The sequence below is a fragment of the Myotis daubentonii genome, chromosome 20, assembly GCF_963259705.1.
Source record: "Myotis daubentonii chromosome 20, mMyoDau2.1, whole genome shotgun sequence".
Classification (NCBI taxonomy): domain Eukaryota; kingdom Metazoa; phylum Chordata; class Mammalia; order Chiroptera; family Vespertilionidae; genus Myotis; species Myotis daubentonii.
In genome coordinates, this window is record NC_081859.1 from 5,195,437 (window position 1) to 5,222,415 (window position 26,979).

At 45.4% G+C, this 26,979-nt stretch overlaps 1 protein-coding gene across 2 annotated transcripts in view; it reads left to right on the plus strand.

Moving 5' to 3' along the window:
* RYR2 (ryanodine receptor 2) overlaps positions 1–26,979 on the plus strand; it is a 193,241-nt gene that overhangs the window by 85,043 nt on the left and 81,219 nt on the right. For both annotated transcript variants that reach the window (XM_059677752.1, XM_059677753.1), the window contains exons 32-51: positions 628–788; positions 2,752–2,911; positions 3,536–3,622; positions 4,148–4,374; positions 5,134–5,914; positions 8,202–8,402; positions 8,971–9,076; positions 10,365–10,508; positions 11,609–11,882; positions 14,019–14,133; positions 15,416–15,548; positions 15,744–15,847; positions 17,860–17,995; positions 18,497–18,683; positions 20,225–20,327; positions 20,666–20,786; positions 22,612–22,781; positions 23,902–24,122; positions 25,332–25,422; positions 26,756–26,896. In XM_059677752.1, coding sequence (XP_059533735.1) covers positions 628–788; positions 2,752–2,911; positions 3,536–3,622; positions 4,148–4,374; positions 5,134–5,914; positions 8,202–8,402; positions 8,971–9,076; positions 10,365–10,508; positions 11,609–11,882; positions 14,019–14,133; positions 15,416–15,548; positions 15,744–15,847; positions 17,860–17,995; positions 18,497–18,683; positions 20,225–20,327; positions 20,666–20,786; positions 22,612–22,781; positions 23,902–24,122; positions 25,332–25,422; positions 26,756–26,896 — 3,663 coding nt within the window. The remainder of the gene's footprint in view (positions 1–627; positions 789–2,751; positions 2,912–3,535; positions 3,623–4,147; positions 4,375–5,133; positions 5,915–8,201; positions 8,403–8,970; positions 9,077–10,364; positions 10,509–11,608; positions 11,883–14,018; positions 14,134–15,415; positions 15,549–15,743; positions 15,848–17,859; positions 17,996–18,496; positions 18,684–20,224; positions 20,328–20,665; positions 20,787–22,611; positions 22,782–23,901; positions 24,123–25,331; positions 25,423–26,755; positions 26,897–26,979) is intronic.

The window sequence follows — 26,979 nt, forward strand, 5'->3', positions numbered from 1 at the left end:
GAAGATCATTTATATTTTGTTAAAGGAGAAGTTTTGCTCTGTGCCATTTAAAGTTTTCAAAACAACTAAATGCCAAATGGAAAAAATAGGTAGTAGTGTCCCTCAAGTACCCCCATGTTTGAGATTGATTTTCACATATTAGATTGGAGCTTTTTCAAAGTGATTTTAAGGTGTGGAAATAAGACAGATTAGTGCTAGGAAAGATGGGCCTATTCACAGGTGTAGAACTCCAGCATCGATTAGCACACTGTAAGCTGGCAGAATTCAAAGCTTACCTGCCTGATGGGTGATGATTGTATTGCATAAACACCGTCTATATGTACAATACATATGGTGTGCATATTGTGTGTGTCCTTCCACAGCCATGCACGCACACTCGGGAGTATAAGAGCCTTGCACCATTTAGCACTTCTGCTCAGAGAGAGACTTCTCTGTGCCCATTATTTCTAGTTGAACTCCAGACTCTGCTCTAAGGCTCTTCTTATTTTGCAGTGTTAGTCTTTGGTGTCAATGACACTTCATTAAGCCCAGTGATTTTCAACAACTATATCCCTCAACAGTTCAAGGGCGTTGCAGTTCAGATTGGTTCGTGTTACGTTGTCACTGCCTGCCTTGCTGTCTTCACAGTACTATTACTCGGTGAGGATCTTCCCTGGCCAGGAGCCGGCCAGCGTCTGGGTGGGCTGGGTCACGGCCGACTTCCACCAGTACGACACGTGCTTCGACTTGGACAGAGTTCGCACCGTCACCGTGACTCTGGGAGATGAAAAAGGGAAAGTGCACGAGAGGTTGGTTTTCCTCCCTTTCTTACAAGGGACAGCTGATGGAAATGTTGATAAACCTAGGAATTTTCTTGCTTGGATTTCATACCCAGGGTATTGTTTCTACTTATCGGAACGATATAGTCAAAACCTTAATGTCAGTGTCCTTTCTGTTGCTCAAACAAGCCAGTGAGGAATCTGAGTATTTAAAAGTGAAAACCGTTATAAAGTGAGAGCAGCGCATCCCTTTTCGGGTAACAGTTGTGTTCCTTCAGCTGACATCGCACATGACTAACAACTGGAGCTGCGAGTCGCAGCCTTTGTGCCAGGGATTAGGATGGGGAAGGTGAGACAGGGAGCATGTGGTCTGACACGCATCCTGGGACCTGGTTTGTGGGGGGAGACGATTGAAGACTTGAGGGGCTAGTGGTGGAGACCAGGTGGGCATGTTTCAACTCCGACTGAGGAGCAGTGGGTTCTTTCCTCAGCCTGGCCATTGACTCGCTGTGTGGCTTTGGGTAAGTCAGTTCCACTTTCTGTGCCATCCTTTTTCATTTGTAAAACAAACCAAACTCAAACCAAACCCTCAAAAAAGTGGAGAAGGCCGTTTTCCTTGCGGAAGTAGACAAGAGAAGACCTGACATTTGCACCTACCTCTGTGCCCATGCGTCCCCTGGTCCTCCATGCGTTGCTTTTATTTTATGGCCGCATCTCATTTTTGGTGACTGGAAGTTCACTCTCTTGCCTTTAGGTTTTAACACCTGAAACATTAGAACTTAGACCTTGAGGCAGTGGGCTGGCAAAGCTCTCCAATGAGGAATGCTTCTTGTCAGTGTGGGCGCCCCAAACCGCCTATCTCCAGGAATATTCTTGGGGGACATATTTGATTTTCAGAGAAGGTGATAGTATAAGGGAAGCTGGGGTTGGGCCACCTAATAGATGACTCTGTTGTGGGAATAGTTGAGAGAAGGGTTGTTGAGTCTTACGTACGCAGTGCACAGAAGCACAGCTGACCTGATTATCCAGAAACTGACCAGCTCACCTTTTTAAAAAAAAATTTTATTTTTTAATCTTCACCCGAGGATATTTTTCCATTGATTTTTGGAGACAGTGGAAGACAGAGAGAAACATCGATGTGAGAGAAACACATCGATTGGTTGCCTCCTGCACACGCCCTGACCAGGGCCCGGGCTTCGGGGGGGGAGCTTGCAACCGAGGTACTTGTCCTTAACTGGAATTGAACCCAGGACTGGACATCCTGTCCACTATCCAGACTGGCTAGGGCCATCTCACCTTCTTGTTCTTTGCCTGCCTGTGGCCTGTTTTTCCCCTGGCCTCATTAATCTATCTGCTATCTGGTGGCAGACAAAGTGAAAATAACAGTTTTGTTGCCATCTCTGGTGAAGGTTTTGCTGAGAGTGAAACTCAGGTGGGTTGTTAACACTGATTTTGTGCATATTCCAGCTGAGTCTCTCTCATAGCAGATCACTGGGAAGTGTCCGTAAGGGGGCATGCTTTTAGCCAAATGGTAAATGTATTGAATGACTGGTGCTCAGGTGAATTTGCCTGAGGACTCTGATAGTGTTAAACAGGAATGCTTCTCATCTCAGGACAGTGGTTACACACACACACACACAATACCTCTGAGAATGAAAATTATAAATTTGGATGATTATTAAATAAACTTCTTTGAACCTCAGAAAAAGATCCAGTTTGGTTTGAGTTTTTGGAGGGAAGGTGCAGGTCAGTTCTTATGTGGTTCCAGCTTGTTGACCCGTCTCCATCAGGTGTCAATCAGGGGCGTGTGTGACCTGATCGAGAGCGTCCACCGGTCAGTGAGGTTCGGGGTCAGACTCGGGCCCACGTGCACCTCCCCCACCACAGCATGAGCTTGTTGCTTGCGCAGCATAATTTAGGTTTAGTCTGCGAGATCTACATGCTTCTGTGACACCTGTGGTTGTACAAAGATAAAACTGTTTTTGAAATTCAGCATCAAACGCAGCAACTGCTACATGGTGTGTGCGGGCGAAAGCATGAGCCCCGGGCAGGTCCGCAACAACAACGGGCTGGAGATCGGCTGCGTGGTGGACGCCGCCAGCGGGCTGCTCACCTTCACGGCCAACGGCAAGGAGCTGAGCACCTACTACCAGGTACCGTCTGTGGGCGCTGCTTTTCCGCAGGGAAGTGTTGTTAACCATTAGAGGAAAGCACAGTCTGTAAGATGGAAAAGCAAATTAGAAAAAAATGAAAACAGGCCCTGGCCAGTGTTGGTCAGTGGTTACAGCATCTGCCCACCCACCTAACGGTCTTGTGTCTGATTCCCAGTCAAGCTCCAGGGTTGCAGGTTCTATTCCAGGTCCAGGCCAGGGCGTGTGCAGGAGGCAAATTACAGATGTGTCTCTCTCACATCGATGTTTCTCTCTCTCCCCACCTCCCTTCCACTCTCTGTAAAAATCAATGGGAAAAATATCCTTGGGTGAGGATTAACAACAACAAAAAAGAAAATGAAAACAGGACTCAATGAATTATGCATTTTTACTTCTGCTTGAATAATAGCTGTGCCTTATGCCTCTCAGAGCAAAGAGTACATTTCTCCTTAAATGTTCATGTAGCAAAGAAATGAAATGCTCCAAGTAATTGTTGAAAGACCATATCCATGTGGGAGAAAGGAAAGTCTCTGGTTCACTTTTGTGAAGTGTTCCTTAGTTGTGAAGAAAATACATGTTCTTTCTGTTTCTTCCTCTGCTAATATTATTAAATTCGTTGGTTTTAAGGTGGAGCCAAGCACCAAATTATTTCCTGCAGTTTTTGCACAAGCTACAAGTCCCAATGTTTTCCAGTTTGAGTTGGGAAGAATAAAGGTAAGAAAGACTCATTCTTGTGATTACGTTTGGATTGTGTTCTATTAGGGAATAATATGTACTTCTTAAGTTAGTACTGCTATTAATCCTATAAATAATCTTTAAAATATATTTTTTATTGATTTCATAGAGGAAGGGAGAGGGAGAGAGAGAGAAACATCAATGTGAGCGAGGGTGTGGGTTACGGACAAGGAGGGTGACAGAACAGACAGGGGGAGAGAGCCGCGTGGATGTGACCTGTGTCAGGACGTGTGGCACCGAGAGCAGCTTGGAGAGCAAACCTGGAGGATGTGGGGATGCTTCCAAGGGGAGCGAGGGTGTGGCAGAGCCACGTGCCTGCCCTGAAGGGCCAGGCGTTTCATTCACAACATTTTCTCCTTTCAGGAGCTTTAGCCCAATTTCTGCTATTTCTTGTATGGGCTTCGGTGGACACGCAGTGGGTCTTCCTTCTGTTGTCCGTTCTGCAGAATGCTAGTCATCGTTCCCCGGGAGTATCATAAACGGTTCTTCTGCTTCGTCCCCTAGAACGTGATGCCTCTCTCGGCGGGACTCTTCAAGAGCGAGCACAGGAACCCCGTGCCTCAGTGTCCCCCACGCCTCCACGTGCAGTTCCTGTCCCACGTCCTGTGGAGCAGAATGCCCAACCAGTTTCTGAAGGTGGACGTGTCACGGGTCAGCGAGCGCCAGGGCTGGCTGGTGCAGTGCGTGGACCCCCTGCAGTTCATGTCCCTGCACATCCCTGAGGAGAACAGGTCTGCGCGCCCGGCACCCTCCCACTGGGTCCCTCCAACTGACCACTGCCCGGGGCTCCAGGTGGCACTGGGGACACAAATTGAGTGGCTCACCTGAAGGAAGTATGGACTTTTAAAACAGATTCTATAGTCAAGGGAAAGACTTTGGGCATATTCTGGCCTGATTTTTGAAGTTCTGAAAGGTCATGATATGTGGCAGAGGCAGAATGGCCTGAATGAGGAGCCTGTGTAAACGCAGTTTCCCAGCAGGAACTCTCCTCACTGAAAATGTCACTATAGTGTGTGTTTCCCGAGCGGCGCAGGCGTGGTGGCATATGTGTGGGTCTGGGAGGGAGGTGGGTTAGAGGGAGGTTATGTCCCAGGAATCACCTGTTAGCTCCTCTCACTGGCAGGCGGCAGTGCTCACAGGTCAGAGACAAGGCCAGCCTCCGCAATTGAAGGCACCGTTTCCTGGGTTCCAGAAACCAGCCAGGCCAGTAGCGAAGGGGACTTGGGGTTTCCCAGGGAGTGCTCATGTTCTGAAAGGAGGGGTCCCCAGGTTCAGACTGAGACCAGTATCTACGAGGTGCCCAGAACTTCGGGGGTATGGACGATGAAGGGGGTGCAAGCACAAGAGGGTGAACATTTTCAACATAAAATTCTTTATGGAAGAAATCTTGTAAAACACCTAGAACGGACTCTTCCTGCGTGTCGTGGAGGAAGAGTGTGGTTTGCATGAGCTCTTCTGTCCCTGTGACTGAGCATCCCCTGCCCCCGCAGGTCCGTGGACATCCTGGAGCTGACGGAGCAGGAGGAGCTGCTGCGCTTCCACTCGCACACCCTGCGGCTATACTCGGCCGTGTGTGCCCTGGGCAACCACCGCGTGGCACACGCACTCTGCAGCCACGTGGACGAGGCACAGCTGCTGTATGCCATCGAGAGCAAGTACATGCCCGGCCTGCTGCGCACGGGCTACTACGACCTGCTCATCGACATCCACCTGAGCGCCTACGCCACCGCGCGGCTCATGATGAACAACGAGTTCATCGTGCCCATGACCGAGGAGACCAAGAGCATCACGCTCTTCCCAGACAAGCACAAGGAGCACGGGCTGCCGGGCATCGGCCTCAGCACCTCGCTGCGGCCACGCATGCGCTTCTCCTCGCCTAGCTTTGTGTGCCTCAATCACGACTGCTACCAGTACAGCCCCGAGTTCCCACTGGACACGCTCAAGGCCAAGACCATGCAGATGCTGACCGAGGTGGTGCAGGAGGGCGGACTGCGTGCGAGGGACCCCGTAGGGGGCACCACTGAGTTCCTCTTCGTGCCGCTTATCAAGCTCTTCTACACGCTGCTCACAATGGGTGTCTTCCAAGGGGAGGACCTGAAGCACATCCTGCAACTGATTGAGCCCCGGGTGTTCAAGGAGGCCTCCCTGGAGGAGGAGCACCAGGCACCACTCAAGGAGCCCCATACCGAAGATGCCAGGCCCGAGGGCATACGAGGGGATGCGGCAGAGGGGTTGCTGCAGATGAAACTGCCTGAGCCTGTGAAGCTCCAGGTGAGGGGGTGAGTGGGGGGCTGCAGGGGAGCAGGGGGTGAGTGGGGGGCTGCAGGTGAGCGGGGGAGAAGGGGTGGGGAGCTCAGGGTTGCACATTACTAAGGCACTGAAACTGGCCTGTGGGGGTTCCTGCATAGCATAGTTGTCTAGAAAATTAATGTCCAGTTGTGTTTGGGACCCATCAATCTAACTTTCTTACATTTGGATTGAATTTAATGAATTTTCTAATTGAGTTGAGAATAGTTGATAAAAGATACATTTAGTATATTTGTCAAGGTGGTTTCCTTGGCTGAGTATACATCTGTCTACCATGTGTGTCTGCAAGTCCGGCCTGTTTGTGTGTGTATGTATGTGTGTATACATGTACTTGTGTGTATATGTAGATTTGTATGTATAGATGTGTGTCTATATGTGTATTTGTGTGTACAGTTGTGTATATGTGTATATTGGTATGTATGCGTGTAGCTGTGTACGTGTATATATGTATATTTATGTGTGTACATTTTTATGTATATATGTATATTTGTGTGTATATGTACATTTGTCTGTGTGTAGGTGTGTATACATATATTTGTGTGTCTATAGTTGTGTGGGTATATTTGTGTGCGTGTCTGTGTGTATACATATCTATTTCTGTGTGTGCAGCTGTGCATGTGTGTGTGTATTATATGTGTGGAAACGTGGGAGATGGCCTTCTGTCTGCCAGCCTTCTCCCTCGGGCTCCTTAGCGGTTCCCTGTGTCTTGTTTCTGCATCTCACCACGTTTCGTTGGAATGCTTGAACTCCAGACATTTTGTAGCCCTCCCTATCCGCCTGCATTCCTACCAGCCTCAGGGCACTTGTCCCACAGCGGATGTCACTTCCTGCACGTGTTGCTAAGGAGCCGGAGGCATGGCCTGTCTTTGTGCGCATGTGTCTGAGGCCCTTTCTTCAGCCTCTGGTCTGTAAGGTCCCTTGGGTGTGGGCCCTGATGGTGTACTGTCTCCCTCTCCCTCTGCAGAGCCAGGCACAGTGCTGGGTGAAGGAACAGGGGGCCCACCCTCCAGAAGCGCCGCCCCTGGGGGAAATACATACTTAGGGATGCATCTCTCTTCATGTGTCTGATTGCTAATTCCCTTGACGGTCTGGAAGAATAGAATGGATTCGTAGAATACAGAAACTTCAACGGGATCGCCGTGAGAAAGGCGCGGGGAGGCCTCTGTAAGCTGAGGTCGGACACGAGTGTGTGTAGACAGGAACGGGAGAGGGTCCTGGGAGCTTTGCACAGGACACGTGGCCCCGCAGGCTCTGAAGCAGGGAGAGGCGGTGCGTCTGCCGCCGAAAGAGCTGAGGGGAGAGGGTGAGACAGGCAGACAGCAGCTCTCACAGAATGGGGCCGATGGCTAAAACCAGCCTCACGATGGAGTTTGAATTTTATTCTAAGTTCCATTAAAACCGTGAAGAATTTTAGCAGGAAACTTTTATTCTAAAAGCACAGTGTAGCTGTTGTGAGTAAAACAGATGAGAGGGGAAGACAGGGTGGTCCAGGGCAGACTGAGTCAGGCGGCTGTCACGTGGACCCAGACCCCAGGGGAGGTGCTTACATGAAGGTGGGTGAAGGAGGCGGAGGGAGGGGGGTGGACAGTATGGCCGCTTCAGAGCAGCATCGGCAGACAGACTCCTGTGGGTAGGGACTCACAGTGCCTCGTATTGAATTACAGTTGGTGTTAGTGTGTTTAAGTGTTTCTGAAGCTTGGGCAGAACATTCCCTGGTAGGCATATTTTGAAAGGCTCACTGTGCACTTAGAAATCCTTTTGGATTCCTGTGGGAGAATACCCAGTTAGTGAATATGCTGTAAAACCACCTAAGTTACATGCAGAGTCTGGAGGTAGACAGTCTAGGATTGGCGGAACTCAGTGATGTCATTTGAAACCCAGATCTTAGTATCCTGCTGCGACCCTCAGTCGTGGTTTCCAGCCTAAGGTGTGTTGCCTCATCTTCCTCCAGTGATCATGTCGTGACCCAGGAACACTCTCCTTGAGAAGAGGGTGTTCTAGTCAGTTGTCAATGATGGAAAGTCTTTCCCAGGAGACCCCTGGCAAGCTTCTCATATATCCCATTGGCCACAGCACCTACAGCCGCAGGAGGCCAGGACAGAGTGTCCACCAAAGGGACATGCATTTGCCAGGATTCTGTGCGCAAAGGAGAGTGTACAGCTGGGCATCTCTGCCACTGACTTTTATTTGATGTCCCAGAACTCTAAAGATTCATGACTTACACTTGGTGTCTTTGTCATTGTCTTCTTAGATGTGCCTGCTCCTGCAGTACCTCTGCGACTGCCAGGTCCGACACCGCATAGAAGCCATTGTGGCCTTTTCAGACGACTTTGTCGCTAGGCTCCAGGACAACCAGCGCTTCCGCTATAACGAAGTCATGCAAGCCCTGAACATGTCGGCCGCACTCACAGCCCGGAAGACTAAGGAGTTCAGGTCGCCCCCACAAGAACAGGTACAAGAGGGAGCTGGGAACCCTCCCTGTTTACTGTTTAGCTCACTCAGGACCCAGGCCCTGCAGAGGGACAAGTGCATTTCCCTGTTCTCCTTACACTACCCAAGTGGCGGTAGTCAGCAGTCTTACTTTCACCCAGCAGTCTACTTGTTTAGTTTAAACAATAAGAGGCTTATTAAAAGGGTGTGTCATGGCCTCTTTGAGGAGGCCGGTTTGCCAGATCCTGATGTTCTGGCAATGGGAACAGTATGCAGCCCAGGGGGTCCTCATGGCCGACGCGGTCCCAGCTGCAGGGGCCCGCCACTCCCGGGACACAACGCCAGACATTTTAAAAATTTATTTATTTATTTACTTACTTTTCATTTACTGTTAATATATTATTTTTAAATTGGGGGGGGGGAAGCATTGATTTGTTCTACTTATTGATACATTCATCTGTTGGGCAACATTTTACGAATACTCCAAAACCGGTTTTGAGCAGCTTTGGTTTTATGATCTTTGCTGTGTTGTTCCTGAATCCACTTTTCTCTCATTCTCGTTCTTCCTCTTCCTTGTTTCAAATTTTCAGATCAATATGCTTCTCAATTTTAAGGATGACAAAAACGAGTGTCCATGTCCAGAGGAAATTCGAGACCAACTCTTAGATTTTCATGAAGATCTGATGGCACATTGTGGTAAGGTCTTTGTGACCTACAGCTCTTGTTAAGTGCACATTCACTGCTTCAAAAGTAGCTCTTATATAACAGGTTCACTGCTACAAAAGCAGCTCTGTATATAACAGGTTCACAAATACGCATGATTCCGGTTAGGGTTTATCTAAGAATACTTATTATGATAAAATGGTTAATGGGCCCTATGTGGGAAGTCAGGCTGTCAGATGAGGCAGAAGATGACTGACATTCCCCTCTCTTCCCTCTTTCCCTGGTGACAGGGAACAAGGGTGGGGGAGGGGGAGGGGAGGGGAGGCGCAGATTGTAACCAGGTGCTTTGGGCAGAGAGCTGAGTGTTAGGTTGATTGAGTCTAATGAAATTTATTTACAACCAGTTGTATTTAAACTGACTACATGGCCACTTTTTAGGCCAATGAAATTCAGCATGTCTCATGGAATTAATTAATGCCTAAGGGAATCCTTCATTGAATGATATGTTAGCAGCCAGATCTGTGAAGGGAATCCTCCCCCTTCATTCTAAGAACTTGCCCAGCGGGATCGATTCGATGCTGCGGGCGTGTGCGTCCCCTGTCTCCGTGCAGTGGTGTGGGTGAAGGCTGCTCCTGTGAAAGACAGTGACCTGGCCGCCAGTTCCTAGATCTGCACGGCCCCGGGGGCATTATTTTTATTTTATTTTAATAAGGAGAATAAAAGCACTGCTTTGCATATTCAGTCAGCTTATGAATGAAGAACCACTGAACGACTGCCGTCAGGTTATATACCGTGTATGTATGATGTATGTAGTATTAAGAAGGGGACACTCTACAATGGTAGCATTATTGCTTCAGACATAAAGCATCCATGCTTTAGGTACCTAATTAGGCCTGTTCTACCTGTGTCTCAAGTTGTCAAAATATTACTGACATTTATGGAGGCAAGTGAGGAGGAAAGTGGGAGGTTTTCAGGCCGGCAGAACTGCAGGTCCAGGCAGATGGGGCCTGATGTCAGAGCTGCCTGTGTCGGTGAAAGGAGCAGACTGGGTCTTGTCTCCTGAGAGAGATTTTGTCCTCTGTTCCGTTCTATATTTCGTGCCGGTTGCTGAGGGCCAGGAGCCCACAGGAGCAGGGGGAAGAGCAGGCAGGAAGAGACGCCACTCATGAATGTTGCTGCGAGTGCTCCTGGGCAGGCTTGCTCGGTGTTGTCGAGTTTCCGACGCTGTGAATGGAAGAGGGGGCAAAGCCTGAGAATTCTTTTTCTGAATATACTTTTAAAATAGGTTTTTCTTTTCTTCTTTCTCTTCCCTTTTTACTAGGAATTGAGCTGGATGACGATGGGTCTCTGGACGGAAGCAGTGACCTAACAATTAGAGGGCGCCTGATGTCCCTGGTGGAGAAGGTGACGTCCCTGAAGAAGAAGCAAGCTGACAAGCCAGCGGAGAGTGCCTCCGACAAGTCCTGTAAGCAGTGGGAGAGGCGAAGGGGCCCCGCTGCTGACACTTACCCATCCTTTCAACGACGTCGCACTGGAGAGCCAGGGAGAAACTGATTCTTGAGTAGATGCCTGTAGCCGCCAGAGGTGCTCAGCAGCATCAGACGATACTTGTAGAAACAGATGGAGAGAGAGCACATTATGAGGGGGATGGGCTCTGGGAGCACTAAAGTTTAGGCGTTTGATTGGAGACTATGAAGAGAAAGCAAAAGGGAGTAACTTAGCCTCCCTGTCTAAATACCATGCAGTTGATTTTCAAATATTCTTATATTAAGTTAAACCTTTTCTTAAGGTTTCAATAGGTAGTGTCTGTAACTCTATTTTGGTCTGGTTCATGCATATTTTACTTAACTGCAGAGGAAGCTGCTACTCCTGAGTCAAGTCGGCACAGGGCAGTGAGTCTCAGACACACACTCGCCCAGAAGGCTCGGGAGTGGGTCTGCGACCCACCCTGACACCTCCTTTTTGAAGACATTTTAAGTGACTATTGGGATCCAAATTTAAGTATACATGTAACAACATGAGGTCACTGCTGCACATGACTCAATGAAGAGACAACTGGGTCAACATCTCGCTCCTCGAATGCCCATGATTGACCTTCATAGGGACATGTGATGTCAGGTTTTCTGGGGAGAAGATAATGGAACAAAGAAAATAAAAGTAAAAGTAATAGGCCAACTCATATTAATGGTTGTATGGATTGCCAACAGTGGTTTTGAAAAAGTGGCTGCAATTTTGAAACAACTAAAATCCCTTCATTATAAGAGTAGTCCTTAAAGAAAAGTTTGTCAGTTTGTGTATTTCCATTCTTGCATGTCCTATAACTCATCTTTATTGTACTGTATGTATATGTGTATATATGTATATATATACATATGTATATATACACACATACACACACATATATACACATATATTTAAATGAAGTTTATTCTAAAAATATTCCTAAATATTCCGGTACAAATATAGATATGAGTTTAGGACTATGAAATATGCAGTTGAAATGCCCAATTTAATGTTGTCTCTTATTATTTTCCTTCTTTAAAAATATCAACAATGACCCCGCAGCCACTCTTCAGCAGCTGATCTCTGAGACGATGGTGCGGTGGGCTCAGGAGTCTGTCATCGAGGACCCCGAGCTGGTGAGGGCCATGTTCGTGCTGCTTCACCGGCAGTATGACGGCATCGGGGGTCTGGTCCAGGCCCTGCCCAAGACCTACACCATCAGCGCTGTCTCCGTGGAGGACACCATCAACCTGCTGGCCTCCCTGGGCCAGATCCGCTCTCTGCTGAGTGTGAGGATGGGCAGAGAAGAGGAGAAGCTCATGATTCGGGGACTAGGGTACCTTTAATCATTACGGCCTTTTGTCTTACGTGTGTCTTCTTTCTGACTGATTATCCCAATACCAGAACAGTAGGTGCATTAATAAACATACCTCTTTAGATTGCATGATCATTAAGTTAGATTGTTCTGTTTTTAGAGATTATGTTTTAATGCTAAATAGGAAGGTTGCTCAATAATGAAACATGTCTAATTTTACAACTAGATGTAAAGATGGCGGTGATACAAAGCAAATGCCTTTGAGTTTGTTTTTTAATTAGTTACTCAGAAATGTATAATCATATATAAAAATACAGGTTAATAAAAACACACTAAAATCCATAAGGAGATAAACACTCTCCAGCAGGAAACAATAAGAATGTTTGTCTGTATCTACTGGGCCGCGAAGGAAGAATGGGGAACTGCGAATTCAGCATCATAACTTGTGCTTCATGTAGATTTGGGGTTTAACCTTTGCACCTTATGCATAGTTTAAGGAACCCCAAGCTAAGAAATTAATGTAAAAATTGGCCCGGTGGTATGCTTTCTTAGCTCAAGTTCCTCTGAAATCTTGCAAGAAAAAACCTAAATAGTAAAAAAAAGTTAGCTCAAAATAAAAAACTGCAAACACATAGTAAACAATTCACCACAAATAAGGGCCTGCAGTTACAATGAACTATGGAGTTAGAACACCTGCCCCAAGAACTTCAGATAATAGGATGTTGGAAAGAGAACATAAAATCACTGTATGCACAGGAATAAATGAAGTCTCTAAAAACAAGACTTGCAGAAAGTCCAGGACGGTTTGAGAAAGATCCAAATAAACTTCTAGAAATGAAAGATATGAGAATTGATATAAAAAAAGCAGGTAATTGAATTACAGGTAAGATATAGCTGAAGAGAAAATTAATGAATTAGATGAGAGAGCTGAGGAAATTACTCAGCAATGCGGCACTGAGAGAAAGAACAAAGAGAAGTTGTGAGACCGAAAGGATAGTGAGAGGGGGTCCCGCATGTGCAGAAGAAGGTTGGTAGGAGACACAATGCGGGGCTAAAGGACGGATTGAAGAGCTATTGGCTCGAGTTTTTCAGAGTGGATGAAAGACGGGAATTCACAGATTCACAAAGCTCCGATAGTTCCACGTCGACAGCTGGAGAGGCCATTTTAGAAAAGGAGAGAGGAAAGCCAGAACACTTGCAAAGGAACGATATTTAGAATCCTCAACGGCAGGACTGGAAAACGTGACTCAGTGTGGGGTTGTTACCAAGGGAGGATCCCACACAATGAGCTCGTGCTTTGTGTGGGTTTGGAGAGGAAATTTACGTCCATATTCAAGAGTGAGAGAAAAACGGGTATTTCAGAGTATTTCCTTACAGCCCCTCATTGAAAGGCCTTCTAAAGGCTGTATATACATTTGAGAAAGGAAAACGGAATTCAGAAAGAAGGAGTGGGAGGCAATGTGTTTTAGTGAGTATGTTATTGGTGTGTACCTGCATAAGTCTAAGCAATCAGTAATTTGCATTAACTTGGGGATATGAATATAAGAGGGAACTAACATACCAGAGAAAAAGGAAAGCTTAAATTAATCTATATGACGTTTACAAGAAAAATGCTTTAACATAAGGATGTAGGATCCTGGAATGTAGAATGTGAAAAAGTGATGTAGAACACAAATATTTAGCAAAAAGAGAAAAAGCTAATCTAGCTATATAAATATCAGATAAAAAATGAGATAATGAAGATGACTACTGACATGGATCAAATAGAATGCAAAAATAATAAAAAGGATTAAAGCAGATATAGATCAATAATTTGTATAGGAATTTTTCTATAAATGTTGAAACTGATTCATTTCTATACAAAAGAAGGTTGAACACATTTGGATATACATTAAATTAGGATGATAAGTGTCCAAAACTGTATTTCATATTAGTGAGTGTTTATATATTTAGTACATTTCTTGTAATTGAAAAGAATAGACAACTTGTTTACTATTTTTGGTAGGCTACCAATATTTTTGAGGAAAACTCAATTGCATTTATTAACTTTTGTGGCTTAACTATGATTGCCCTTACTTTTCCGTACATGCCAGGATTTCCAAAAGTTGATTGAATTTCAACTTTTGAAATTTTGCTCTGACCTGTGTTCCTTTGCAGGGACATTATGAATAATAAAGTGTTTTACCAGCACCCTAACCTCATGAGGGCACTGGGGATGCACGAGACAGTGATGGAGGTCATGGTGAACGTCCTTGGCGGTGGGGAGTCCAAGGTAAAGGAAAACCTTCGAATCTTGGGGTGGCGTTTATTGCACCTCCTTGAGTGCATGCATGTCTTAAACCTTCTCCGGAGGACTGTTTAAAAGACACCTTTCGGAAAACCTTACAGATTGAGAGTTGCATGTACTATTAGTGTTTTTTTGTCTTTAATATCTATAACAACTTTTATCCTATGCTGTGTGATTTGCTGTATCCTTAATTATTGTCATTTAAGGGATGTTTAGAAACTTTAAAAGTTAATACTGTACTGTTTATTTAAAATTTGGAACTATAAGGCAGTTTCTTCACGTTACACGTCCATAGCACACACATGTCCTTGAGATCCAGCCGCTCCCCTTGCCCACCGGGGCTGCCCTAAGTTCCCGGTCCAGACCAAGACTTGAGGATGATGCTCTGGACTATTTGTTGTAAGACTCTAAAGTGAATTGTTAAGGGATTAAAATTTAAAATAAAGTTCTGTAGAACCAAATGAACAGAGTAATATATCAAACAACTTCAGATAAATCGGTATAATTTCATAATGTCTGATTTCCAAAATATATTTCAATAATTTTTGAAATTTCACCGTGTTTTTCAAAATATGGAAATGAGCCTATAATTCTCATGTCCAGTCACCATTTAGACAGACTTACAAAGATATTTATAAAATGCTGTGTTGAAGGAGGACCCCAGGCATCATCGAGCATCCTAGAACAGGGTTTGGCTCTCAGAGGACATGTGTCTGATGGGGTCCAGCTTCTGGTCAGGGAGCTCCTTAGAGCGGAGGAGTCCTGTGCTCAGGAGACTGTGAATACCTGGAATTTTAATGATAACCGCAGTGGCAGCACTGATGATCAGAACCTATGGTTCCAAATATTACACGGTGTTCTTCACAGACTGCCTCGTTTACATCCGCCTTCCCTGTCCAAAGTGAGCAGTATTATCCTCCTAATTCCAGGTTTACATAACCAAGTCAGTGAGCTTGGAGTTTTCCAAGGAGGCACAGCTGCTAGTGGGCAGGAGTCACACCGAGTCTGTCTGATTCCTAACCCAGGCTCATGCCTCCTTCGGGTTGGGCTGTAGATTACTTCCAAATCCAGCCGTTGATGGTGATGAGGTTTCGACATTAGTGCCAGGCTTGCTTTTCTGGGGCTCAGGGACAGGTAGGTCAGAGTCTGGAAGTGGGAAGGTCTTCGGGCCAAGGCTCTGCAGACATGGGCACACACGGGTTAACAATGCAACTCAATTTTGTAAAGATGATTTGCTTTCACCGCTAATTAAATGCTCTTTATGCAGGAGATCACTTTTCCCAAGATGGTAGCCAACTGTTGCCGTTTCCTCTGTTACTTCTGTCGGATAAGCCGGCAGAACCAAAAAGCTATGTTTGACCATCTCAGTTACTTATTAGAAAACAGCAGTGTTGGTCTAGGTAAGTAAGGGTTTGACTTTCATTTAAATTTTGTGATAAAAATAATACACATATTTCAATGTAATGTCAGTTAACTCAGAGGAGTGCCATATGTATTGCACTTCGAAATTAAATTTTAAGTAAAAGCGTGTTCTACACGGAATTCATAGTTGCAGCCCAATCCAGGTTTTGTTTCCTCTTCATTTGGATTAACAGCTTCGCCAGCGATGAGAGGGTCGACGCCCCTGGACGTGGCAGCGGCCTCGGTGATGGACAACAATGAGCTGGCCTTAGCGCTGCGCGAGCCGGACCTGGAGAAGGTAGGTGGCCTTCCTGCGCTGCGCAGGGTCAGCTCTGCTGGTTCACAACTCCTCAAGATTATTTAAATACAGCTGCAATATAGTGTCAATTATGTTACTATAATTATACGTAAATGTTGCATGTAATATTATAAGTTATGTAAGATGTTTGAGATAAGTTATTTCCTTTAACCACATGCATTTTTCGCTCTGAAAAAAGAATCAGCTTACTCTGTCTGTGTTCCTGTCTGTTTTTGTCCTTTCATGATATCTGCTGTCACATATGCTTTAATCACATAGTTTCTGCTTTTTAAATGTCAGAGACTGAGTTATGGGGCTGGAGGGGGGCCATTCTATCTTCTTGCACCTGAGTGGCACCCATCTTCCTGTGTGGTGCTCTCCCCACACAGCCAAACCTGCGTCTCTTTAGCCTGATGAACTCTGCGGGCCTCATCCTGCTGACCCCCTGAGACTGCCCCACCACGGGTCCATGCAACCCAGGCAGGAGGCGGCTGGCCTTGGTGCACCCGGGGACTTGTGCTGAGTGGCCTCAGACCCAGCACTGGCGCCAAATTTGAATCTGTATCAACCTGGTGAACACCATGCGCCCCTACCTGGGGACTCACTGAGAACCTCCCTCATGCAACTTGCCTACTGCCCGAGGCTCGTCCAGTGACTGAGCCTAACAGGCAGCTGCCAGGCCGAGGTGGGTCTCAGGACGCCTTGGGCCTTGGGCTCACCTGCCCCCGGACTCAGTGTTGGGGGAAGCCAGCCTTGGTGCGCAGCTCGGATCACCCCACGCCACCCAGGCCCAGCATAGGCAGCCACAAGCTGCAGGTCACTCGGTTGCTCCTGACAAGTAGCCCAAGGCTCTGAAAGGCAGCGTCTGACATTGACCTGCACTGGTCCCTCCCAAGAGGCACCAGAACCAACACATCAGTGGAGGGCTTCAGACTACACCAGAGCACGACCCATTTAGCTCCACAAGCGGAACGCCCATAGGAGATCTTTTTGCTTCCGGGGGTCTGAGGACTAATTAGACTCTAGATCTAATATACACACTAATACCCACACAGCAGCTGGAACACTGTGGCCTGGATCAAAGAACCTTAAAAGCAGGGAGAAAAGCAGTTAGTTACAAGGGAGCACCCATACGGCTGCCAGCTGATTTCTCAACAGAAACTGCAGGGCAGAAGGGAGTGGCAAGAAATATTCAAAGTGATGAATAGGAAGGACCTACAACCAAGAATACTCTACCCAGCAAAGCTCTCATTTAGAATTGAAGGTCAGATAAAGAGCTGCACAGACAAGAAAAAGCTGAAGGAGCTCATCACCACCAAACCAGTATTACATGAAATGTTGAAGGGTATTCTTTAAGAAGAGGAAGAAGGAGAAGAAAAAAGATCATAAATATAAATAATAAATGGCAATAAATACACATCTATCAACAATTGAACCTAAAAATGAAAATAAATGAACAAGGAATCTAATGAACAAAATAAACTGATGAATAAAATAGAACCAGAGGCATGGAATGGAACAGACAGACGAATCTCAGAGGGAAAGGGGGGTGGGGGAGCAGGAAGAGATTAACCAAAGGTCTTATATTACATACTAGAGGCCCGATGCACGAAATTCGTGCAAGGGTCTCGGACCTCACAGCTGCAGCCGCTTGCCTCAGCCCTCGCAGCCCCAGCTTCATCAGGAAGATCATCAGGATGTTCGTCCAGAAGGACGTCTGGTCTAATTAGCATATTATGCTTTTATTATTATAGATATGCATTACCTATGGACACAATAGGGTGGTGAAGGCCTGGGACCGGGTGGGATCCCTGTGGAGGGGGACAATGGGGGGAAAGCGGGGGGCGGGTATCTGTAATACCCAACAGTAAAGATTAAAAAACACACAAAAACTTTCAAAGCTGCATTTGTTACAAACCGCCCTTGGATGGCGTCTCCACAGTCTGGAGTAAGCAGCTGACCTCTGAATTGACGCCCGAGGGCTCACGCTCTGCTCCTCGTCCTGTTGGCAGGTTGTCCGGTATTTGGCCGGCTGTGGACTGCAGAGCTGCCCGATGCTGGTGGCCAAGGGGTACCCAGACATTGGCTGGAACCCAGTCGAAGGGGAGAGATATCTCGACTTTCTCAGATTTGCTGTTTTCTGTAATGGTAGGACGGATGGCTTGTGGGTTCCTCTTCGCTTATTATTAAAACTGCATAGAAATAGTTATAAAATAGTGATATATGCCAGCATTTTCACGGGGGAGGTAAATATTAGAAAAGAAACAGAATATTTTATAATCAGATATTTACAGTAACAACTTATTTTATAATATGTGTTTTGATAGTGTTGCTATACATTATTAAATTAAAAACTTTCTGTACTTACATTCTTACAAATTTTTGTAATTGGATTCTATAAGGCCTAGGACTATGGCTTCAAGTTACAAATTAACAGTATATGCCTCCATAATGCTTTACTTTACATTGGAAATGTTAAAGTACAAGAACAGAAAATGGCAGTCTTGTATACATAAAACTAGTCACCTGAATGTAATTTTGGCTTTACCACCATGTTTGTTGGTTTTAGTTATTACTTTTTTTTAATATAAGTGAATTAATGTAACATCATTTGCTCAGAAGTCCGTGTGACCCCGCTTGTGCCTGCAGGGGAGAGTGTGGAGGAGAACGCGAACGTGGTGGTGCGGCTGCTCATCCGCAGGCCCGAGTGCTTCGGCCCCGCCCTGCGCGGCGAGGGTGGGAACGGGCTCCTCGCAGCCATGGAGGAGGCCATCAAAATCGCCGAGGACCCTTCTCGAGATGGCCCCTCACCAACCAGCGGGTCCAGCAAAACCCCGTAGGTCCAATACACACACTCTTAGGAGTAAATTTGTGCTACTTGACTTGAACTTTTACAAAATATAATTTGCAGTCTGTTAATTTCAATGTAACTGGTGATTTCTCCCCTTGGAGACCAAGTGCGTTAGATGTGGGAGAGGGATGGGGGGCTGCTGGACCAGGCTGAATGAACAGAGACCTGAGGAAGATGTGGCTGTAGTGAGAAGCTCAGGTTGTGGGAGGTTGTCTCTCATCAGTGACTTCTCCCAGGGGCTCTGGCAAATTTCCTTCTTACAGTGATGGCAGTGAGCCTTCGCACCTGGAGTCAAGGTCAGAGGAAGCAGCTAGAATGAGTTTTCATGACAATAGTGAATGAGGGAGACCTTTAGGAAGATAATGGGGGCTTAGTCCAGAAGAGAGGGTGTCATCATGCTAGGAGTGATGGAGGGGGCAGCGACCGCCTTCCATTTGTCCAGACATGCACAGGTTGTGAGTACTAACTTCAGCGATGGACATGCTTTAATCCTGGCTGCCGCTCCTATTGTCTTACTCTGGGAGGTGGCAGTCCTGCTAGGCTCATGACCCCCACTCCTGGAGAAGAAACAACACAGGGCCTATTGGAGGCAAGTTCAAGCACAGATATGGTCCTGCCACCCCTGCTGCACGGACAACCCAGCACAGAGTGCTGTCCACACCATGGCTGGGCTCCAGACTGGGAGGTTCTGTACTTATCAGTCAGCCACAGAGGAACGAGGGAGCCCTCAGTTTCTCTAAGTAGCAGAAAGTACATCTAGAGATCTGGCCCTGCCCATACCAGTGGGTGTGCACTCCAGGGCCCTGGGAACAGCCTTGCACACCAGGAAAGGTGTGGCCAGTGCAGCCTCCTGTTCTGGGTCAGACCTCTGATGCAGCGGACACAGCGGACTCCTGAGCTGCCAAAGGAGGAAGGCCTTGGTCTCCAGGTCCATCAACATTTGTCTGTCCTCAGTGAGACAATGAAGTATTTATGTTTTCCCCACAGAGTGGGAGGGGGACATGCCGGATTACTGGGAGTAGGTTGGTGGGTAAGAGATGATGGGTAACTGAGATCATGTTTATGAAGTTCTTCCTCTGGGGAAAACACTGTACTGGACACCCAATATATGTGACCTTATGGGACAGATCTTTGTCGCCCTTTCTCTAAATGTATCTAGTCACAAAAGCATTCTAAGTTTACCAGGTCCTTCCATCTCTTACTTTCCTTGTTAATGAGCTAGCTGCCACTACAAATTGAGCAGAATCATCAAATTAGCAGTTCTTTTTTTTTTTGTTTCCTTCTTGAAAGGATCTTAATATTCATATTCCCACAAGTGTGTCCTTGGTGACAGAATCTCAAATCTGGTCTTGAATGCATTGTCATTTTGCTTTAAAATGCCCAGCTGTAAATTAAACACAGACATGAAAAGCATCAGAACGAATTACCTAGTGGCCCCTGTCCCCTGAGAACATGTAATAAACCAGAAATGTCACTTCATCCTCCCGTTTGATTTGTTTCTGTTTCCCTGGAATGATCCATGAAAGTGACACAGCGGAGGAGGACAACACCATCCACATGGGGAACGCCATCATGACCTTCTATGCGGCTTTGATCGACCTGTTGGGACGTTGTGCTCCTGAAATGCACGTAAGTTCCTGGGGCCCCAGAGCGGCACCCTGGCTCCTCTGTGTGAAGACACGGTAGCTGGTAGGGGTGGCCCCCAGCACCCAGACCAATGACCTTCATGCTCCTTAAGAATAACACCGCCGGCCACTAGCCTCACCATAGTGTGCTGATGTCAGAGGAGACTGGCAGGGAAATAGCATCTGTAAGCCCGAAACAACCGTTTCTGAGCCAGGTCTAACTTTATGCATATCCGTCAAAGAAAATCATTTCAGACACGATTTTGGACTTCAAGTTTGTAGGCAGAATGATAGCATTGATTTCACAGAGGGACTCTAATGCTCCTTGTTCTCTTCCTGTAGTTGATTCACGCCGGGAAGGGGGAAGCCATCAGGATCAGATCAATTTTGAGGTCCCTGATTCCACTGGGAGATTTGGTGGGCGTGATCAGCATCACTTTCCAGATGCCTGCGATAGCCAAAGGTGAGGTCCCTCTGATTAGCTAAGGCCTGTCTGAAACGTTTAGAGCACACTTGTTCTAGAACCGAGTGTGGCCATATAACAATGAAAGGGGGGGGGGGTTCAGAGACCCGAAGGCAATATGTGGTCTCGGAAAGAGATGCTGCTCCCCCAGCTCTGGGCCCAGGAGGGCTGGACAAAGGTCGAGGGGGTGAGTTCAGGCGGATGGACCCTGCAGGTCCCCAGGGTAAAGCCAAAGTCCAGGTCTCCGCATGCCAGTTAGCAGAGGAGGCTGCTCATCGGGCTGTTGTCTGTGTTGGGGGAGCCAGTGAACAGACCTAGCGACCGTGCACGTCACTGAGCCCTGGGTCCCAGGTGGATGCCGTTGTCACTCCTTAAATGAATGAATGTTTCAAACCCAAATCTTATCCTAGGATCTGTGAATGACTCACCATTTCTTATTTTAGCATCTGTGAGTTAGGCTCAACCGTATGTTAAAATAATAGAACCTGATACGTTTAAATTTCGTATCATGTGCTTTTTAGGAGACTTGAACTGGAATTTCATATAGGCTTTTAATAGAAAATTATAGACACTGGCCAGGTAGCTCAGTTGATTAGAGCATCATCCTGATATGTGAAGGTTGAGGGTTCCATCATAGGCCAGGGCACATATGAGAATCAACCAATGACTGCATAAACAAGTAGAACAACAAATCGATGTTTCTCTCTCTCCCCCGCTTCCTCTCTCTCTCAAGTCAATAAGTAAAAATCTATTTTTTTAAAAAGGAAAAAAAAATTATACCACACTGATTTAACACTAGGGATTGGCCGGATTTTAAATCCAATTTTACTTGGTTTAGAACTAAATTTGCAATTAGTAGGTGTACAGCCTTAGTCTTTAATCTCATTTTCCTTAAAACATTGTTATTTGTTTATTTTCATGATGTAAATATCAAATTCATTCATTGACTATGAATAAAAACAAAAAAGTTGTGACTGTTCTTTGGGATGTTATGGTCATGTCTGTCATCTTTCCCTGGGTTCTTCTTGCTTCGACATGGCATCATCATTAAAGATTCCGTGATATTCTTTGTGGAATCTCGTGGTGTGTTAGAGCAGCAGTTGGCATAATCATCACATGGCCAAACAGAGAGGACATCATTTTCCCAGTAAATTAAGTTGATACGTAACCCCATAATCCCTAATATTATGGTCCCCAACCTATGAATCTATGGAGTTATAGTAAAGGATTTAATAATTTATATAGACATCAACACTGGTTGTTGATAGAGAAAATAATATAACGCTCAGATATGTTTTAAATGTTAATTCTAATTATGTTCATGAAATATATTTCATTTGAAAGTCAAACTGGTTTCATAGGATTGTTTCATCATTTTGTAATTATCTACTCTACAAATATATAAATGTATCGAGAGTATCCCATTGTGGTTAGTAAGTTTTATCAACGTGTAAAAGAGGCTCCTATTATTGAAAAGAGTGAAATGTCATTTTATGTTTTAACTTTTAATGGTATTTACTCCTGGTTTTACAATGTGGATTTTGGATACCTTCTTTTTTTTACTTCTCAGTATCTAGCAGAATGCTATGTCCTTATCACATTGTTAAAAAATGGATATACAAATAACATTGCCATGACTGGGATTTAAATTGCACCGTCATATGTCCTGAGCCAGTTCCCAGCATTAGCTTGTTCAACAGAATAACAGAAAACCATTCAGCAGACAGCTTGGCTTAAAGCATGAGGGGGCTGGAGAGCAGACAGTTGGCACTGTCTCTTGGATGGCATGACCACTGACTACGACCTGTCACCTTCTCTCTTTCAGATGGGAATGTGGTGGAGCCTGACATGTCTGCGGGGTTCTGCCCAGATCACAAGGCAGCCATGGTTCTGTTCCTTGACAGGGTCTATGGCGTTGAGGTTCAGGATTTCCTCCTCCACCTCCTGGAGGTTGGCTTTCTGCCAGATCTCCGGGCTGCTGCTTCCTTAGACACGGTAATGACTTGAACTTCTGGCTTCCCGGACTGTGACTCTTCAGTCTCTGGCTTGTGATACTTTTTTCATAGACAAATTTATTCACTTATTGTCACCAAATGTTTATTGAGCACCTATTATATTTTTAGGCAAGCAATGTATAAACAGATAATAAAATAGAGCATTTCCTTAAGGAATGCATTGAATAGTAGAGAAGACTCAGCCTCAAAATAAGATAAGAATTCTAATCAGGTGCAATGGGAGACAATGAGAAACTCATCGAAAGACTAATTTGGGAGGTCACTGTGGCTCCTGATAACCTCTAAGTTGACCTAAACAGTTATTCTCAATAAATCAGTTAAAGTATTAAGAAGGCTTAATGGACATTGCTGAGTCATGCGCTCATGATGTTATCCTGGTGTCTTCATGTTGACGTACAGATAGGTTAAGATCTGCCCCATGTACCCAGTGGCTCCATCAAGACTCTGTCATCATCATTAATTTGCTGTTGCTTGAAACTTTGTGGAATAAGCTGTAACTTATTGTCCAGTAGTTTTATAACACCTCCTTCCATTCTCAGCTAAATGGGTCTTCTGATTTCAGCAGGAAATAGACTGTTAGTTGACAATAGGGATTTCATTAATGCCATGAGAGGAGAATCATAAAAATTAAACTTAAATTTTTTTTCTTTGGGTGTGTTTACATGAAATTCTGAGATAGCATAATAATGATGGTGGTGGACATGAGCAGAAATAGAAACTATTAGTAAGTAGAATTCAGAGAGAATGTATGAAGATGAAATATGTTTTGATAATAAGCTCTTTTCTCTTTCGTCTCCTAGTAAAGTACTCACATTCTTTGATATCATTATTGTCTTTATCTTCCATTTCTCCTACTACTGATGTTTTGTTATAGAATATGAGCCTCTTGGCTCTTGGGCTCTCTGAGGAGATATCACTTCATTTATTTTTATCTATTGATAAGCAATTGAAGTTGATTGTTTTTAGTGGTAAAAATCATATGAATCACATTTAAAGGGATACATTTTTACTTTTTTGTCACTTTTTAGGTGATGAAATTACATGTCAACCTGTTGATTCCCCAAACACAAATGACCTTCTCCTCTCCAATTCCTTTTCAGGCTGCTTTGAGTGCTACGGACATGGCCTTGGCCCTCAATCGGTACCTCTGCACGGCCGTGTTGCCTTTGTTAACAAGATGTGCTCCTCTTTTTGCTGGCACAGAGCACCACGCTTCCCTCATCGACTCGTTGCTTCATACCGTGTACAGACTTTCTAAGGGCTGCTCACTGACCAAAGCTCAGCGGGATTCCATAGAAGTTTGTTTGCTCTCTATTTGTGGGTGAGTGGGAAATAACTTTACCAAGTCTCTCCTTCTTTCAGAAAGAGAATTTATTACTCTGTGGCCCTCTACAAGCTGTTATGAATTTTGGCAACAACTTCTGTACCAAAAGATTAATTTCTAGTAGGTAGTCCTTGTACTAAGGTATGAGCTAAGTTTAGCAGTGTTCCCCCAAACCTCTCAAGGGTATCTAGCCATTGGATGTGATGTTGGACGAGTTGTGCTGCCCCGGATGTTTGTGGGCGAGGTGGTGGTGTGAGGAGTCCCTGGCCACTTTAGTGTAAGGCTAATAGATTCTCCCCTTTTGATTCTTCCAGAATAGAAGAGAAAGAGGCCCTTATTAAATATGGAAAATGATCCGGTATACTAGTAATCCTAAAGCATTACTTACGGGTGGCAGTGAGGAAGGCTGGCTCTTCCTCCAGCTGGAAAACCCCTTCCTGTAGGTAGATGTGTTCAAATACCTTTCCTATGAAAGCCAGAACCGTCTCCTCCCTCTGGAGTTCTGACGGTGAAAGGGACAACTTCTCAGGCCCCTAACGAGGATGGAGGCGCGTTCTCATTGGACAGGAGCTCCTGGAGGTGCAGGCTTGCAGCTGGTGGTACACTGTGAAGGGAAGGTTTCCACTCACAGTGGGGAGTAGGGGTTTGGAAGCCAGATGGGACTAGGGGAGGTGAAAAATTAGATCAGTTCTATCACTTCCCTGAGGCTAAAATTCTATAAAATGGAATCAAAATACGTAACTCAGATTTGTCTACATATTAAGTGGGTAGGAGCTTCAAGGTTGCCTGACATAGCAGAGAGCTGATGTCCGCCACGTCCACCTTTCCCATCATCCTCTGGCAGAACTTCAGTCTCAGCCCTTCCTTCCTCCTGCTCCTCACTCGCTCATCTTTCTGCTTCCCATCTCGTCACTGGAGACCCTTCCACTCGTGGGAGTGAGGGAAGACACGTTACTAAGTCATGTTAGGAAGGGAGGGAGCAAAGAAAAGCGTGTCCTGTAGGAAGGAGGGATCAGTCTTCAGATCGGAGTGGAGACAAGGTGCAAATGGAACCTCTTACTCACTGTGCAACCATTGGGTAATCTTTGCATGGGAACACCTAAAACTAACATCCTCTGAAGAGAGGCACATTTAATTTAGTCTAATGAATTACCTACTTAGTTTAGACCGTTTACTCCATTATTAAAATCAGCTTTGTTCCACCAGCCAACTGAGACCTTCTATGATGCAGCACTTACTCAGGAGATTCGTGTTTGATGTCCCGCTGTTAAATGAGCATGCAAAGATGCCCCTTAAGGTAAGGATGAGACACGTTCATAGTTATTTCACTGCCTGGTCCTTTCTTGTTACAACCTGTATGTACGTCTCTTCGACACGTCATGTTTGATGTCTGATGTTGGAAGATTTCTTCCAGTTGATGAAATGGGCATGTAAGTATAGATCTGTGTGCATCAACCTAAAATATAAGCAATAAAAGACCACAGAAATCCTAGGATTGATTTCCTATAAGTCAGTAGAAATGGAAATCAGTGGGAACAAATGGGCCACAGGAAAAAGATGAGCCAAGAAATCCTCAGGCTGGAAACATGGTGACAGGCCTGGCCTAGAACATCAACGGCCTCAGGGATGAAGAGTGGCTTGAAAATAGCGGTTCTAAGTTGGCAATCTAATGATGGTTTCCAGATGTCATGGCGTAAGGTTGGAAGGGAACCTTTCTGTATAGCAGTTATGCTTTGTCACGGAGGATAGAGAAGTCACTGCATTCTCTCTGCTCTGCGTTATTCTCTTCATGGATGGTCAAACCCACAATCTTTTTGGTGTACAGGACGACGCTCCAACGAACTGAGCCATCCAGCCAGGGCACAATCCAAAAATTTTTAGTTGATTCATAAACATCATTTTATTAACTCGGCAAATAATTGTGAATATTTGTTAGTTTATGGATCAAGAGCACATTATCCAAAGAACTACCCCAAAATTGAAAGATGCTATAGTTTGAATTTCCAGTTTAGTTCTAAACAAATAAAATGTTTATAGGAAAACTTGGTAAGCAACATAGACACCCAGTAAGATAATAAATCGAAAATATACTTAAAGAAATGATTGAAGTGGGCAGTTTGTGGGGCGGGGGGGGCGGGCGGAGGGGTTACTTAGAGACATCCCATCACAGAGTGTGGGGTGAAGGGTTGCAGAGAGAAGCACAAACATTCAGAGGTGCAGTTCCCTCAAAAGGCACATTTTAGGTCCCCTGCCCCGGGGCTGTTAGTGCTCAGATCACCCTGACACCAGTCCCTTTGTTATGCTCACGGAGCCCAGGGGATCCCAGTTCATAAAACTGTGAGGAGGTAAGTGCTGGGCACTCACGTAGAACACAGAGATGCATAGACAATCCAATGGCATAAAGAATGTGCAAGGTGAGCGATTTGTAAAATTGGTCCATAGATCTCTCTGCTGTGACCACTGTTACATTTGAAACAGACATGGGACAAGGTCACCCAGAAGAATTCAGGTGGATCGAGCCATTTTGGTTCTGTTTACCTCATTACATGGTATCAGAACGCCATGTGGGAAGAAATGGAAAAGTATCGAAGGAGTCTTTAGCTCATGGCCTTTATCGTTGTTTCCCGTAGCTGCTGACCAACCACTATGAAAGGTGCTGGAAGTACTACTGTCTACCGGGCGGGTGGGGGAACTTCGGAGCTGCCTCGGAGGAAGAACTTCATTTATCAAGAAAATTGTTCTGGGGCATTTTTGATGCCCTGTCTCAAAAGGTACGTTAATATTTTGTGAGCTTATTTGTGTGATAAAATAATTAAAGCCATAAGTTCTTGATAAGAATTATCAAGACTTAGTT